General features: G+C 41.8%; 1 protein-coding gene across 2 annotated transcripts in view; it reads right to left on the bottom strand.

The window, feature by feature from the left end:
* Positions 1 to 26: 26 nt before the first annotated feature.
* gal3st4 (galactose-3-O-sulfotransferase 4) overlaps positions 27 to 16,605 on the bottom strand; it is a 28,601-nt gene continuing 12,022 nt past the window's right edge. The window contains exons 1-4 of one of the 2 annotated variants that reach the window (XM_040047169.1): positions 13,744 to 16,057; positions 9,627 to 9,743; positions 5,166 to 5,466; positions 27 to 4,405 (exon numbers count right to left, since the gene is read on the bottom strand). In XM_040047169.1, coding sequence (XP_039903103.1) covers positions 3,323 to 4,405; positions 5,166 to 5,466; positions 9,627 to 9,743; positions 13,744 to 13,766 — 1,524 coding nt within the window. In that variant the 5' untranslated portion in view covers positions 13,767 to 16,057 and the 3' untranslated portion in view covers positions 27 to 3,322. Of the gene's footprint in view, positions 4,406 to 5,165; positions 5,467 to 9,626; positions 9,744 to 13,743; positions 16,058 to 16,605 lie in introns of those variants that run through there. The other variant, XM_040047170.1, reaches the window with a different exon arrangement.

Below are 16,605 nucleotides of genomic sequence, written 5' to 3'. Positions count from 1 at the left end.
ACAAACAAGGAGGCACAAAGACGTAGGAGAGTTAAAGATTTTTTTAATTATTTAGTACAAGAAAACAAACACAACAGATGCACACAAAGAGCGTGATCTACTACAAATTTCCGACAGAATACAGTTTCAAGTAAGATCATAGCCACATATACTGCAGCTGCTCGGCCTGCTCAGTAACATCTGGAGCAACATGAGGAGTTCTCTGTGAAATGTCCTGTCAGGGCTGTGGGAGTGGCTGAATAGAGATCATTGGCGAAGTGGGCATGACAGAAGGTAAATCACACCACCTACCACTGCTTCTTACATTAAAAACAGTGTACCTGTACCGCTCTTGTCCACTATGTACAACATGGAACTTTAATACTGAAAACGAGCTACAAAATGAGTCACATTACAGTATTTGCGAAAATTCAAATAAAGCTTTATCCTAGATCGGGAAGCAAAGTTTCTGGTACCTTCTAGTACCAGAAGCTGTTTTTAATGGAGTGTAATTAAAAGGAAGAAAACACACACACACACGTGTTTAAACACCAATAAAAAGTATGAGCAGACAGAGGTGACAACACAGTTACCGTCCTGAATTTAAGAAACAGGTTTAACTTTGTTATTTATTTATGTGAAAATGTTTCACCTCATTTTATTTTTACTTGTTTACATTTTTCAACTTGTTTGCCATCTTCCATATTTATATTGGAATTAAATGTGTAATAAAGAAATTTCCTCAGCATTAATAAAGTCTTTTTATGTCTTTATTACACTGTGCTGTTTACATGACACGACTGTGGTATCATATAGAAGGGCGCTCGAAAAGCACAAAAACATTATGATGGAGTTTTCAGTGTATTAACTGTTTCTAGTCCATGTTGGCAAGAAGTGATTGGCATTTGTCAGCGATTGAGTACCGACGTGTATGCTGTGTGTAAATATGACTTATCACCACTAACCTTCAGAGAGTGACAAAATGTACCTGGATATAATAGTCACAGTTATCTAATAACCAAAATATAAGGGACACTTATGTTACAGCATGTAGTAGCACTCTATGATAAAAAAAATCCATATTGTGTAATTTTTTGAATGTTCAGCTGTTACTGGTGTAAAACATGAACAAGCAGAATAGGAAGCGATATTCTTCGAAATCTAAACGAAAGCTGGCAGGTGCAAAAGACAGAAAGGTCTCTTTCAGTGAAGTCAACACGACGTGACTTGGAAACCAGGAAAACCACGGGAAAGGAAACCATTTACTTCAGTTACGCTGCTGTAACATAGAAGCAGCCGTGCACACGCTGCTGCTGTGACATAGAAGCAGCCGTGCACACGCTGCTGCTGTGACATAGAAGCAGCCGTGCACACGCTGCTGCTGTAACATAGAAGCAGCCGTGCACACGCTGCTGCTGTAACATAGAAGCAGCCGTGCACACGCTGCTGCTGTGACATAGAAGCAGCTTCTGTCATTCCAAACGTCTGCGTAGGCTTGAACTCCAGAGACCTTTCTGGATGTGACATCGAGCACATTTTAATTAGCGCGACTGAAATAATTTTGTTGAGACCCCAGACAGGACTATGACACTCCTGAAGCAAGAGTTTCACTGTTAATGATGGCTTATTTATGAATGAAGAGAAAGTCAGAGTTTTAGAGTAAACTAAAATAAATCACTGGTTTCCTGAGTGAAGGGAAATAAACACCTTATGTCCCTTTGATTTTAAGACGTTGTTCAGTATTGACTCTCTTTAAACAGACTGACTGTAAGAGATGAATAATATCCTTTCATCAGAGGAGGTAGCCACTCAAACACAGTATGCCTGAATCTCCCTTACGGGCCACTGCTGAGGTGACCAGATGTGCGCTGTGTAGGGTGGCCGACTCTGGACGGAGAACAAGACGATCGAATGTTTGACACTGGGCAATAAATTCAATACTTTCAACAATGAACGAACATGTACGATCTAGGAAACAACCTGTTGTAAGGAGGTTCATTTAAAAACAAAGTGGCGCATGCATATTTCATGTATATGCATGCAGTCACGTCTGATGCTGTCTGTCACCTGTGCTACCTCGCATGCAGGGATGACCCTCACTAAGGCAGGGTCAACACTGTCAGTGAACCCACTCTGTGACACTTCTTATGCAATCAAAGAAACGTTGTTTTCAGTCTGTGTTAGATTGTACGGACAGCAGTTGGTGAAGAACACAACTGAAACAGCACTTTACCTGCTAAAACTCCTAACATGGTCTGTGACTCTACTTTCCTTCCACAGGTACGTCCTCAGAAAGGAGGGAAAGGTAAGCATGCTGGCCCTGCACTTGCCCAATGTAGCTTTGGACCTCAGTATGGAAGAGCAGCTCAATGACAAAATGAAACTGGGACTGCTGGGAGTCACTGGAAACAACAGGGAGCTATAAGCCTTCTGCCCGACAGGTGCAGACGTGGTTAATGTTGCTGAAAGTGTGGATCTGAAACAATATAGCAATCTTAGTCTAAAGCTAAAAGATGTATTTTCCTAAATGTAAACAAACTGTGGCAGAAAACTGAAACTCATAATCCAGAAATAGCTTTTAGAGTCCAGACTCACCACTCGACAGCACAAACAAGCCTGTGGTGTTTCAGGAGACACGCCCACAGGCACTTATTTTGAAGCACTACCTTAATTTCACTGGGAAAAAAATCATTACACAAACCTGATGTAAATCAAAACATTTAAAATCCTGCCTAAAAGTGAATTTTTTAAAATTCATCTGGAAGATGTACCTGCACCACCACAGCTGCTATCTGCGGACTTCTCCTATAGATGAGATTTGCTGTCTCTGAGCCGTGTTTAAAGGCAAGCTTATGTAAAAAAACAGTCTGTATGTTAAAATACAAAAAAAGAGTTGAGCAAGGAAGCGATCATTTGTCTGATGAAATCAATAACAGCTGTTAATGCAACAACAAACCTAAAATGTCTTGGTTTTCTGCAGTGCTCTGTCCAGCGAGACTGTCTTCATGTTTTTATTTTCGCAAACTCCCGCCTGTGTCGGATCAGCCACAAGACCCGAGCGGTGTACCCCTCCTCTGTAACCTTGGGACAGCTTGTAACTTTCATTTAATTTAAGCATCAACACAATAAGAAAATGCAGTTCCAATAATAAAATAGACTGTCACTGGGAGTAATTGCCAAAGATGAAAACATACCAAACCAGAGAGTGTGTTCAGGAAAAGAAAGAAACCTGGAAGTGCTGCAGAGAAGCTTGTTTCTTTCTCACATGTAAACTAAATTTGGCTCAGGCGTCTCTGGTCCGTTTCCCCTCACAAATCAAAGGTAACATGTAACTCACCTTAAACTATCTCAATCTTTCTTTTTCTCGCACTCCTTTTAAAGTCTGGTTACTCTTCATTATACGGCTTCCATCCCAGTCTCTTTCTCTTTCCATCTCAGCTTCTCCCATCATCATTTTCTCTCCTGTCCTAGATGAATCATGTCTTACAAAAGCACCACCAGCTGCTAGCAGTCCCTGTCCCTGCTGTCCCAGCTGGGGTTGGACAGCCCGTGGGAACTGTTTACTATCCAGCAAATCTTTGTATTGGATCTCGGGCCTAATCATCCTCAGACAGGCCGTCCTGGTAGCATTGTCGAGACCCGGCTGGAGCTCGTATCCAAGAATCTTTACTACTCCGCTCTGAAAGGGTCGGATATTTTTGTCTCGTATCCGGTACGCTTCTACGGGCTTTCCACCATCCTTCAGACAAACCCGGCCCAGGATTTCCCGCCGCATCCTGAGAAGAGCTACTTCCTGCTCCATCTGGGCACGACCAAACTTGTCGATATCCTCCCAGAACGTGCGGTTGAAGGCTTTGTATAGGTACCAATCTAAGGCGTTCCACTGGCGTAGCTTCTCCCGCTGATGATCCGTTAGCGACAGATTGGGCAACATCTTGCCTTGTGAGCGTCCAGCTCTAGCACCGACGCCAGCCGCTACGGCAGCTTTGCCGACCCAGCTTCCGCTCATTACGCTGTTGCTGCTGGGCTTTTGCTGCCGAGCGTTAAGGCTAAATGAGACTACAGCATCCAGTGGCCAGCAGAGGGCATGTCTCAGCAGGATCATAGACTGGTCAAAGTACTCGGACACAAGAATCAGTCTGAATGTCTGGCGGATCATGGCCTCACCATGCTGAGCTAATTCCACTGAGAAATTAGCATTATTGTCCATGCCAAAATCAAACCACAGCAGGTTGCGGGCATAGTGGTTGTTGCGAAGACGAGGGTCATAGTATTTATTTGGGTCGTCGACAAAGTCGCCCAGCCCTTTTGCCTTCCGAAAGGCAGGAGCTACTTCTTTGTAATAAGCAAAAGAGGACTCCGCCAGCGCGACAGGATCCCTGATGATAGAAAAGTAGAATGTGTCTGCAGGCATCACTTTCTCCACCTGGAAGACAAAAATTGAAACAGTTACAAATAACGATACTACTGCAGTAGCATCACGTATTGTCTCTGACATCCGTAACGGTTCAACTATCCATTGTTTTAATTATGAAACCAACAGAAGCTCCTCTGATGTCATTCTACCGCTGAGCATGCTCAATCTGGACAGAGGGTTTGGCTTGCTGACACGGGTATTTACAGGTATTTACACTAGCAGTCTGGTGATTAGCCGGAATGACAAACAGTGCTAATGCACGGCCCGGCAGAGTTAGGCTAACCAATCCCACTGGGACCTTCTAGTGCTGGTTGAAGGGTTCAGTTTCCTAAGAGTCTGAAGGTTTGGATGGGCTGGCAGTCCTCCTACAGTCATACAGGCGGTTAGGTTAAGTCAGACTAAGCATGGAGTTTAGTGTCTGTAGTGTTTTTAGTCCAATTTGAGCAAATTTCTAAATGAACATCACTTTAGCCCACAAAACAACCTCTGTGTATTATTTTTGTGTATTTTGTTCATTAGTTGTTGTTGATTATCTTCTGCCAATTTTTATTATATGGCTGAGGCTACTGATGTCACATCTGTATATGAGTTTGTACACTTTCATTTTCTATATATAAACTATAAAATGAGTCTCTTTAAGATGTCCAGCCATGTTGGAAATTTGAACAGTGGAGGATTATACAGATGGCTGTATGATTATCAAACCATTTTCAGTCATTACTGTCAGCCTTCTATTTTACCCACCATTCTCTTTGTGTGAACGACTTACCTCTGGCTTATTAAACCTCATGTGATTGCCCATGATGTGAAACTCCGTGGCTCGGGGACCTCGATAACCTTTGACTCTGTGAGCATTGAAGGGTAGTGGGTACCCCAGCTGGTAGCCCAGTGGAAGGGCAAAGCGAAGGTTGCGTTCCTCTCCAAAGCGGTACAGCATGTTGAGCACTGTGCTGCTTGCTGTCTTGTGTGTCTTGAGGAACATGATGTGAGTGTGGGGCTGACAGGAGCCCAGAGACGGCCCCTGGGCATCAGGGGATGAAAAGATGGAGTGAGCAGCTGGTTGGGTACTGCTGTTGGACGAGTGGGAAGAGAGGAGCAAACTGTAAATAATTATTGTTCAGAACATCTCTGGGATTTTACCACAACTCAAATCTACTCACCATATGATAGTGTTGACATTTCTACAATCAATGCAAATCAATTCTTAGTCTTACTTGTACTACAAAATCAGTAGGTTTTCACCCCACATCAGAAATCATGTTTAAAGCAAACAGCTTAGCAGCATCACGCTGTCTCAACCGATAGAACTGATGTGGCTGTTCACAGGAAATGTAAAAGAAAGGACAACAAACAGAAACAGTTCAGTTGCTGAGTACACTTTGAACCTAACTCCTTACTTCATGCAAAGATAAAATGTCTTAAAGAAGTATAAACGTATGAGCTTTGAATTTATTAGTTGCTGTGAACTGATTTTATAACTGAGTTTTATTCCTGTCTGGATGGTTTCCTTCTAAGCAGATGTTACATAAACACAGACACATCACAGCCAAAATGTTCAAAGCTATACTGTGGTAGCACGGGGATTTCATTTCATACAGGCACAAATACTCCAAGAAAGCAGCAGCAATCATTTCTTCATCATTAATAGCAAACTGAATGAGAAGCATGTGATTGGGTAGCATTTGTCCTGCAGCTGTGGCTTAATAGTTGGGTAATAGTGGGACAGCAAGGACAACAGTATTTCACAACATTCAGGGCCCTGTTCTGTGGAACCAGGGTTCAGGAGACAGACAGTATCTCTACTTTGAAGACTAGGCTTACAGATACAGCCACTTTAAAAACGGCTGTCTCATCCCTGACAGGACCGTGGGTGGGCGCATGACGGATTTCTGACCAATTGCCAGCTGATGGGTGGCTGTAATGATACCCTCACCTGGACGATGCAACCATGGGTGGTAACGTCCCAAAAGCAGCATTTAGGAAAACCGGTGGTAATATCTTGTGTATCCACCAGGGGGCGCAGTGTGGAGGCTTGTTATACCATGTACATGTGAAACTCGAAATATTAGAATATAGTGCAAAAATTTTTTTCAGTAATTCTACTTAAAAGGTGAAACTAATGTAGACTCATTACATGCAGAGCGAGATATTTCAAGACTTTACTTGTTATAATTATGATGATCATGGCTTACACTTATGAAAACCCTGGATAGTATAACCATACATATGTACTCAGTACTTGTCTTGGGCCCCTTTTGCATGAATTACTGCCTCAGTGCGGCGTGGCACGTCAGCAGTGACGTGTTATAGAAGACCAGGATGCTTCAATAGCAGCCTTTGGCTCTTCTGCATTGTTGGGTCTCATGTGTCTCATCTTTCTCTTGGCAAAGCCCGTTCAGGTCACGTGAGTTTGCTGGCCAATCAAGCACAATTATCCCATGGTCATTGAACAAGGTTTTACTAAACCGTCATGATTTTGTTTCTGAGAGTGTCTCATGACAATGACGTAAGCCCGTGCGACGTCCGTGGCAGCAACAGATGTTTGCAGATCAACAATGGAGAGAGTACGACCATGCAGCGTTTAAAGCGTGAAAGTAATCACATTACTTTGAGTTTGATTCTGTAAAAAGTGACAAAAACATCAGCGTTTGCTGCACACTCTGCGCGGAAAGAAAACTTCTTTCTACACCGAAACATTAAACTTCAACTCTGAGCGAGCAGCGAGCACGCTGCCACGGGAATGTGACATTCACAGAGAAACCCCCGGATCCTCCCACTGACAGGACCACTGTGGGCAAACTTCCACCCGCCCCACTCCTGCTAAACAGGTGACAATAGATTTAAGAGCTGCTGAGTCTTTGATTTTATTTATTTTCTGCTGTGTTTTACTCGCATCTATTTGAAAGAGTGAAAACACAAAATGATAGGTTTGTAGCTTAAATCTATCCGCTGGAACGTTGAAGACAATATAATTACACTGCAAAGCAAGACACAAGTAGGCAAGCTTCTTCATGTTTCTCGTGCACGGGAGAGAACCGGACAGGCACCGTTCCTTCGCTTGACCCCAGTTGCTCTCGTCCGTCCTCCCGTACACTGTCCTTTTATTGAGGTTACATGAATATGCATAGGTTCATTAACATATGACGTCTTACATAAACACAAAGAGTACCTTGCCTGTGTGTGTGTGTGTGTGTGTGTGTGTGTGTGTGTGTGTGTGTACTGCTGATCAAAGGGTCAAACATCCTTGGTCAGGAAGAGGGTAGCCTCCCCCTCACCCTAGATGGTTCATCCTAGATAACACGGTGAGGAAGTCCTGCAGTTCATCTAAACAAAGAACACTTAGACTAGAACAGACGCAACTACGTTGATCCTACCATAAAACAATAAAACACGGTATGACCTCTCATGCTCCCAAAGTGCTGTCTAATACACACAAAGTTTGCAGACTATCAAGGATCAAAACCTCTACCAATCTACAACTAATTACAAAACTCTAAGCATATATAAGTAAATATTTCTAAGCATAAATGACAATCAACAATACAAACTCTAACACAAAACATTATTTTATTTTATGTGCTGGAATGTGCAGAAAATAGATTTAAATGTTAAACATTCTTCCAGTCAGAGAATGTCGCATATTATTTAATTTTTGCTTGATGCATAAAGTTAAAAGATTAAAACTAACAAAACAAGTTTTTCATTTGATTACATTTTATATGATGGATTATGCAGAAAAAGTAGAACTGGGCTGAAAGGTCTGTTGCTCTATTACATATTCAGGTTGTTTATCATGGTTTTAAAATGTAACTAAGTAACTAATTACTTTTGAAAATAAGTAATCAGTAAAGTAACAGGATTGCTTTCTTGGAAAAGTAATCAGTAATTAGTAACTAATTACTTTTTCAACTAACTTGACCGACACTGCTCTCCATTCTTCCTCCAGACTCTAGGACCTCGGTTTCCAAAGGAAATGCAAAATTTGCTCCCACCAGAATCTGGACTTTGTGCCACAGATTAACAGAGCAGTTCTTTTATTCTTTAGCCAGGTGATTCTGTTTGTTGTTCAGGATCAGCTTGACATGAGGAATAGAGCATTTGAAGCTCAACTCCAGGATCCGTCTGTGTGTTGCACTAACTCCAGCCTCAGTCACTCCTTGTGAAGGTCTCTCACACTGTTGAACGGCCTTTTCCTAACAATCCTGTCCAGGCTGAGGTCATCCCTGCTGCTTGTGCACCGTTTTCTTCCACAGAACTTTCTATTAATGTGCTTTGATGCAGCACTTTGAGAACATCCAACCTCTTTTGCAATTACCTTTTGAGGCGTTCCCTCCTTATGGAGGCTGTAGTGATGGTTTTCTGCACAACTGTCAGGTCAGTAGTCTTCCCCATGAACCAGACTGAGAGACCATTTAAAGACTCGGGAACCCTTTGCAGGTGTTTTGGATTAATTAGCTGATGAGAGCGTGACACTTTGAACCTACGATATTGAACTTTTTCAAAATATTCAAATTTGCTGAGCTTTTGAATTTGAAGTTTTCATAAGCTGTAAGCCATAATCATCAAAATTATAACAAATAAAGGCTTGAAATATCTCGCTTTGCATGTAATGAACCCAGAGCAGCATCTAGCGGTGTGGCTGTTATTTTACTATTACTGTATTATAGTATATATATTGCTATATGCAATACTGTTGAGCATGTATTTGCCTATGTAGAGCTTACAGCGAGGGGGTTTTCAACCACTGCAAACGTACTCCCATGCTGTAGTCCTCCACAATACCAACTGCATGTTGCTCAACATGGATGATGCTGTATGTTAGTTAATGCCAACTGGTTGACAAGTCAACAGGTACTAGCGCGATAATAGTTGATCAGGAATGAGACAAGTACAAAAACATTACACACTCGTTTATGCTGAGTTAGTATGAAACGTAGAGAGAGCTGTTTATGACCACAAACCAGCGATCTCTGTTTCACTTTCGGTCTGTACAACTTCACTTTTCTTCACAGATGGACGAAAAAAGGACATCCAATGGTTGTACCAGCTCTACCACATATTTGTGACACTGTTACCATGTGACAAAAACCCACTCTATAGGAACACGGGCAGCCCACAGTTGTCCATGAACTGCCAACATAATTTCCTCATAATAGAGAGAAAGAAAACTAAATCTGACGCAAAAATGTAAAAATCCAATGCAGATCAAATTGAAAAAGCAAAACCATACCTCTTGTTGAAGATGATTCCCAGCAGCTGGGTGGCAAAAGCAATGGCCACAAAGAATAGCAGCGCTTTCCACATCCAAACTGGACCCAGCCGACCACAAACCAGCGATCGCAACATCCTGTGAGGAGGAGAGAAGGATGGATGGATGGAATGATGCACATAGTTGTGAGCCCAAAGCAGTCAGTGGAAGAGGAAGATACAAAAAAAGAAGGGGAAATGTTTGTGGAAAGAGAGTAATACGGATGGATGGATGGATGGATGGTAGTCGGACGATTGGATGGATGGATGGATGGATGGATGGTAGTCGGACGATTGGATGGATGGATGGATGGATGGATGGATGGATGGTAGTCGGACGATTGGATGGATGGATGGATGGATGGATGGTAGTCAGACGATTGGATGGATGGATGGATGGTAGTCGGACGATTGGATGGATGGATGGATGGATGGATGGATGGATGGATGGATGGTAGTCGGACGATTGGATGGATGGATGGATGGATGGATGGTAGTCAGACGATTGGATGGATGGATGGATGGATGGATGGTAGTCAGACGATTGGATGGATGGATGGATGGATGGATGGATGGATGGAAGGATGGATGGTAGTCGGACAATTGGATGGATGGATGGATGGATGGATGGATGGATGGATGGATGGATGGTAGTCGGACGATTGGATGGATGGATGGATGGATGGATGGATGGTAGTCGGACGATTGGATGGATGGATGGATGGATGGAAGAATCAAACACAGTAAGATAATGTCATTAAAGTGACAGGATAGGATTTGAAGAGGAGAAAAGGCATGAAGAGACGGGGACAGCTGGATGAGTCATAAAACAAAAACGACTTAAGTATCTTCGGGAAGGAAACCAGTCTGAAAATAGATCTTGTATTCCTTAGATTCCTTAGGTACTGTTGTCCGGTTCATTCTTATAACAGAAGATGAATAAACTCAAAGCATACTTTTAACCAGAATTTAAATACTAATCAGTTAAAGGTTCAAGTTAATTTTACGTAGCACAATGGACTTTTCCTTGGCTAGCGGACAAGGAAAGGCTGCCACTTGCCATTGAACAGAGTTTTTTATAATGTGGCACAAACAAGGCATGAATGTGATTGGTTTGAAAAAGTTGGGGAGGGGTCACAGTTTAAACCTGGCCTCCCTACTGGTCTTTGGTCTGGTGTCTGGCTCATGTTTCCCCTTACACTTTGTGCAGGGGGCTTGTCTCTGTAATGAGAAGAAAGACGACTCCTCTCTACTTTACCATGGCAACCGCCTCTCTTCTCGAGTCAGTCCACTGGAGAGTGAAACTCTTGACACCTTGAAATTTTTGTACCGTGCTGCACCATCTCCAATGAATTCATTCCCCAAAAATTCCTAAGGGGGGACGGGGGGGTCCTCCCTGTTTATGCTGTGTTTTAGTTAGTATCAGTGTACCAGTCTGCCTCTGATACCAGTGTCTTGTATTTTTCCTGTGGATTTATATGTATGGGTGTGGCATTTTCTTACAACACTCTATTCTATGATACATATTTGTGTAGTAATGTTAGAACAAATTATGAGGTAATTGTGAAACCTAAAATAATGGGGTGTATATGTAATAAAGATTTTAAAAAATGTGTTCAAATGTGTATCTGTTCATGGTAAACATGTATGTATTAATGTCTGTAACTGTAACTTTAACCTCAGCCAAACGTCTCCGAAAACGTCGGAGCGCTTTTGCAAATATGTGGTGTCTTGATAAACCGAGCAGATATTTGAGGTTTACACAGCTACAGTATCACCTGAAAATGTGTTAAAAGTTTATTTTTGTGACCCAGAAATAATAAGAGTAATATTAAAACTAAGTAGCTGCCGCCATTGTTGGAAACTGGAATTGGCTGAGTTGTGCTATGAATTCTGGGAAAGGTTGGTCCACGAAGGATACACCCATCCTTCAAATCTGGGGAGAAGGAGGACGCATTTTTCTGAGTCTTCGAATTTAGACATTTGTCACGTCGCTGTAACGTAATCGGCCAACAATTGTGGCCTGCGAAGGATGCAGCCCCTGAATTTGTACACAGCTACGATACCGGACACAGCTTCTTCTTCTTCGGGGTTTAACGGCAGCTGGCATCCTTGTACATGCAGTGCTGCCATCTTCTGTTTCAGTCCGTTATTACACTCTTAAATCCTACTACTTATTCCTGCGTCTTTTGGGATCTTACAAAGCTTCAAACGACGCGTCGAATATTAAATCAGTCGTCGACGATTTTGATAGTCGACGTAATCGTGACTGGTCAACTAATCGTGGCAGCCCTAATGTCTATTGATATCTATGGTGTTTCCATAGTTGGCACTACTAATTATTAAAAGGGTTTGCCCATCTTGAACAGTAAGTGTGACAATACTTTCCATTATCAAGCATTTAAATAAAAACCCAACACCACTAGAAAAGGGATAAAAATATACATCAATAAAAGTCTTTTTTTTAACATATTCGTGCATATGTAACAAGTTCTATGTAAAAGAGCCTGTAGTGAGCTGTCAAATGAAATAGTACTTTCAGACAGTCCGTTTTTCAGTGACATTGATTGCTGTCACACAATCACACTGGAACAGATCAGTGTAAAAGGGTTTGTGATAGATGTGTGTTCATTGGTTTGGAATCACACACAGGTGTCATCAGAGCGTGAACACAACTGGCATGGTCTTTTTGTGTTTGATAACAAAGGAACACTCACAGGAAGTGGCTCTTATGTCATACAATTGCACGTATATTAAACCTAATTTAACCTAATGCATTTTAGTAAAATGCTTATTGGTAATAAGCTGCTACATATTGCCAAAACAACCTTGCAACTCTGTTGAAAGGAAGCGTATTTCCTCACTTTTGGTTTTTATCATACTGATAAAGAGCTGATACACTTATCAAAGCCTCCCACGGGTCTTTAAAGCTGAGAGGGGCTCAGTGTAAAGACCATAACATACGATTCACATCAATTCAATTTTATTTTTATAGCACCAAATCACAACAACGGTCCCCTCAAGGCGCTTTATATTGTAAGGTAGACACTGCTAAAACAATCATATGACACCTATGAGCAAGCACTGTGCTGGCGACAGTGGGAAGGAAAAACTCCCTTTAACAGGAAGAAACCTCCAGCAGAACCAGGCTCATATTCATATCTATCCAACTTAACAGTGATGCCTTGTTCCATCCAGCTGGGCGAACAGAAAAAGAAAGAGACCATTCGCACTATTACAGCAATATTGTTTTCAGAGGATAAAGGCAACTTTGTCGACTTTGCCACATTAGCTTTGTACTGTTAATACGTGCATAGAATTTATGCTTCTATTAAGATTTTGTAAAAACATCTTTATTAACTTTATTTTTTTTATTTAACCCTAAAAAAATAATTTAAAAAAACCTCTACAGTTAAAAATGTCCAATAATTAATTTTAGTCTTATACTGATGTATATTACTATGTCAAGTGACCCAGTTACGTTACTGGCTAATGGGACACTGGAAAAGTTTGGGGAAAAACTTATTCGGTGGACTTGGAGAGGTTGATGACTAGAATAATCTTCTGACACTCTCCTAATATGTGATGGACTAGTTCTCTATGATAATTTGACATTCATACCCAGACGGATTCATAACTTTGCAGTCAGGCACGTTACAGTGTGGTATGTCATATGACAGCTGAAATCACACTTCCTCTAAATAGATTTGTGCATTTCACTGTTCACTTTGATCAGATCTGATCACACTGCCTCTCCGTCTGATTGTCACTTCTGCAGACCAATGTGAGACTAATATTAGGGCAGCAGCCACCACCCTGTTCACCACATATTACAAGTCTGAAATGCCCAAGCGGAGTTGGAGGGAGAGGCTGTATATATGTATATGGTTCCCGAACTTGTGACCATGTTAAGACTTGGCGTGTGAAGAATCCCTACACCCACACCTTCGCCCATGTCTCTGCAAAATCGCAGCCTAGCGCCGCCCATTGTACACCACAGTCTCTCCATCCTAATAAACCCTTTATGGTTTTGCTATCAGCATCTTGTTCTGTGCCCACTTGTTCCATTCTCACATCTATTGCTAGCTATTTCAAGTTACCTGGCTCTCCGTCTGAAAATCATAGCTGTGTCCCCAGGCCGGTATCGGTGACGCTGTTATTGTGCAGCTGCAGAGAGCTCGGAGCATCTCGGAGGCTTCAGCTGCGGCAGATCCACTGCTCGGGCCGTGGACCCGGATCAGCCCCGCGGAGGGACACGGGCGGGAATACGTCCCTGTTGGGCTGAAAGCCCGTTTAGTTCCGAGGACGTAAACGAAATTTTCTTTCTTCCAGCTGTAAACCTTCCTGCCTATTGTGCTGATAATGAGAATACAGTCGAGTCAAGAAAAGAACAGAGGATGTGGCGTACTTCCGGGAAACATCAAAATAAAAGCATTCATGTGTATGGCGCGTGAACAAGCCGTGAAGGGTATTAGCGTTAGTCGACGTGGGTGCCGAGCAGTGGGTCGGGGGTCTGGGTCCGTTCATAAAACTCACTGTACCCCGTCCGATGAACTATACACATACTCGAACTACAGGTTTGAATCTGACATGTCGCCTGTAAAAGTGGCTCCGCGTTGTGTCCGGCTGCTCTTGCTGTCGCACACCGAGCTTTTATTAAGTGCGTCATTCCGCTTCGGTTTGTTTTATTGACGTCAGCTTGGCGAAGGGGGTTCGCCATATGTGACGTCACACGGTGACGCTGTTAGAAAGGCATCCGCAGAAAAAGAAAGATTCGTTCCCATCGCTTTTCCTTGACCTCGAGGGAAACAAATCCAAGTGCAGGAAAGGTGGTAAGAGAACTGATAAGGAGTTAGAAAAATGCTCTGAAAACCCGAAAGACCCTGCGCTTGTCTCATTATCAGTGTGATGCCGGATATCCGCCATATTTAAACTACAAAGTGCACGTTCTACTCCTTTAATCTAATCTCGGCAGTATTTGGACCTTTATTACAAAGGTTGGAAATTTGACGAAAACGGAAAAATTAGGCCAGATTTACTAACGCAAGGGGGAGTAAAAATACATGGCCTTGTGACATGTATTTGTAAAGAGGAGAATATTTAAATGAGTCACTACAAAATCTGTGCCACACAGTTTATTGCAAATTGCATAATATCTAAAGCCCCAAAAATCACGTCTTATGCCTGCTGCTGTTGTGATAGCTACATCTTTTTGTTTGTTTGTTGCTTAAAGACAGGAGATAGATGGTGATGTGGATGTTGCAAACCTGTGCCAAAACCGTGTCTCAGTAAAACTTTGCACTCAAGCTTATAGGCGAGCCCCGCATATTGCTCTTCAATAACTCTGGGATTTTCATGTAAAACTACAAAAACAACCACAACTCAGATTCTCTTTCTCAGCAGTGTGCACACAATACATCTTATTTTCTCGTATTAACCTGCTGTGATCTAGGGGAACTCCTTTCATCCACGGTTAGGATTTGTGTGACTGCAGTACATCCATCCATCAAAAGTTTATCAAAAGAAGTAAAAGTTTATGATGTCCCTAAAAGGACCCATCTCATCTTCAAGAACTCATTGTACTGTATCTCCTCTTTAGAGTACTTTGCTCTAAGACTGCTGGCTTACTTGTGGTTCCCAGGTAGACGTAGTAATGGGAGGCAGAGCCTGCTCTTCTGTAGAAGCCTGTTTCTGCTGGCACTTAACCGTACAATCAAATGTGCCTTAAAGCAACTGTTTATGTGGTTTGGTGATTGAATAAAGTCTGCAATGTGGCGAAGAGCATTACCAATAATGCAAACTAACTGTACAGAACCTCAGACAGACTGTTATCAGTAAATATATATCAGAATTTTTATCTTCCAAATCTGCCTTCTTAATAGGAGACCGCGACTCAACTAAAAGTTGTTTTTATTCCTGTTGTGTAATGTTCAGAGTGCAGCTGTGCATTTAACAGGCTGTTGCTAAAACTAAAAATATAGGTTGAAGAAACATTGGGACGAATGTGTAAAATGTATCATCCTGATCCATGCTCTGGTAAGAAAATCCCAGAAAGTTGATTCAGTGTTTTCAGAAACGTTTCATCACAACAGTCCTCAAATGTCTGGGATATACCTCATCATAACTTCTTGGAGGTTTCCCTGAGAGAATGAGCAATCTTATAGCTGGTGGCTGCCCACTACACCTAATCTTAAGGTCAGCATAAAGTTATTTTCCCTGTAGGAATCAGTAAAAGCTACCTTAGTCTACAATTTGGGGCTTAATGTTGAAAAAGATCTAATACCTTTTGACACAAAATTCCACTAATCACTGTCACATTTTCCTGATTTGGTCTCACTGCCATTACTGAATATTAAAACTAATAAATGACAGGTTTGGTGATATTTTCATAAACTATTCATTTACCACATCAATAAACACCATGACGGCGCAAAATGTGTTTTCTAACATGGCAACCTATAAAAAGTGAAAGGAGACAGAAAGACAGGTGAGAAAGAATAAAACTTAATGAACTTTTTGATGCCATTTTACACACAGTACTGGTGCAGAATCTAGAAAATGTGGGGAAATACTGGCATCATATACAGTACTTACTTCTGAAGAAATTATGATGGGACCCTGAAATCAATGGCGTGTCTAGAAAATTTTTGTTGGGGGGGCCAGGTAGGGGCACAGATTTGGAGAAGGGTGGCAGATGTAATTGGCAGATAATGTTAAAAACAATTCTACCAACCGTTCACCATAATTCAATAATCCTATAAACTTAATAACCGAATGCGCTTTTAACTCTTATTAGAATGAGATTTTAACCACTATGGTGCCAAGTTTTTAGATACTGTGTTGATAAAGTACAAGAGATACAATCAGTGCTTTGTCAGTGTTTACTCAGCATTCAAGGACATCAATATTTGCATAGTATTTTTACTGACATGTAGTGCACATATGTTTTGGGCAAAAACATT

The sequence above is a fragment of the Simochromis diagramma genome, unplaced genomic scaffold (assembly GCF_900408965.1).
Source record: "Simochromis diagramma unplaced genomic scaffold, fSimDia1.1 OVJJ01000113.1, whole genome shotgun sequence".
NCBI classification, from domain to species: Eukaryota; Metazoa; Chordata; class Actinopteri; order Cichliformes; family Cichlidae; genus Simochromis; species Simochromis diagramma.
Note: the sequence above shows the minus strand (reverse complement) of the source record. Positions and strands in the feature narration are given on the sequence as shown.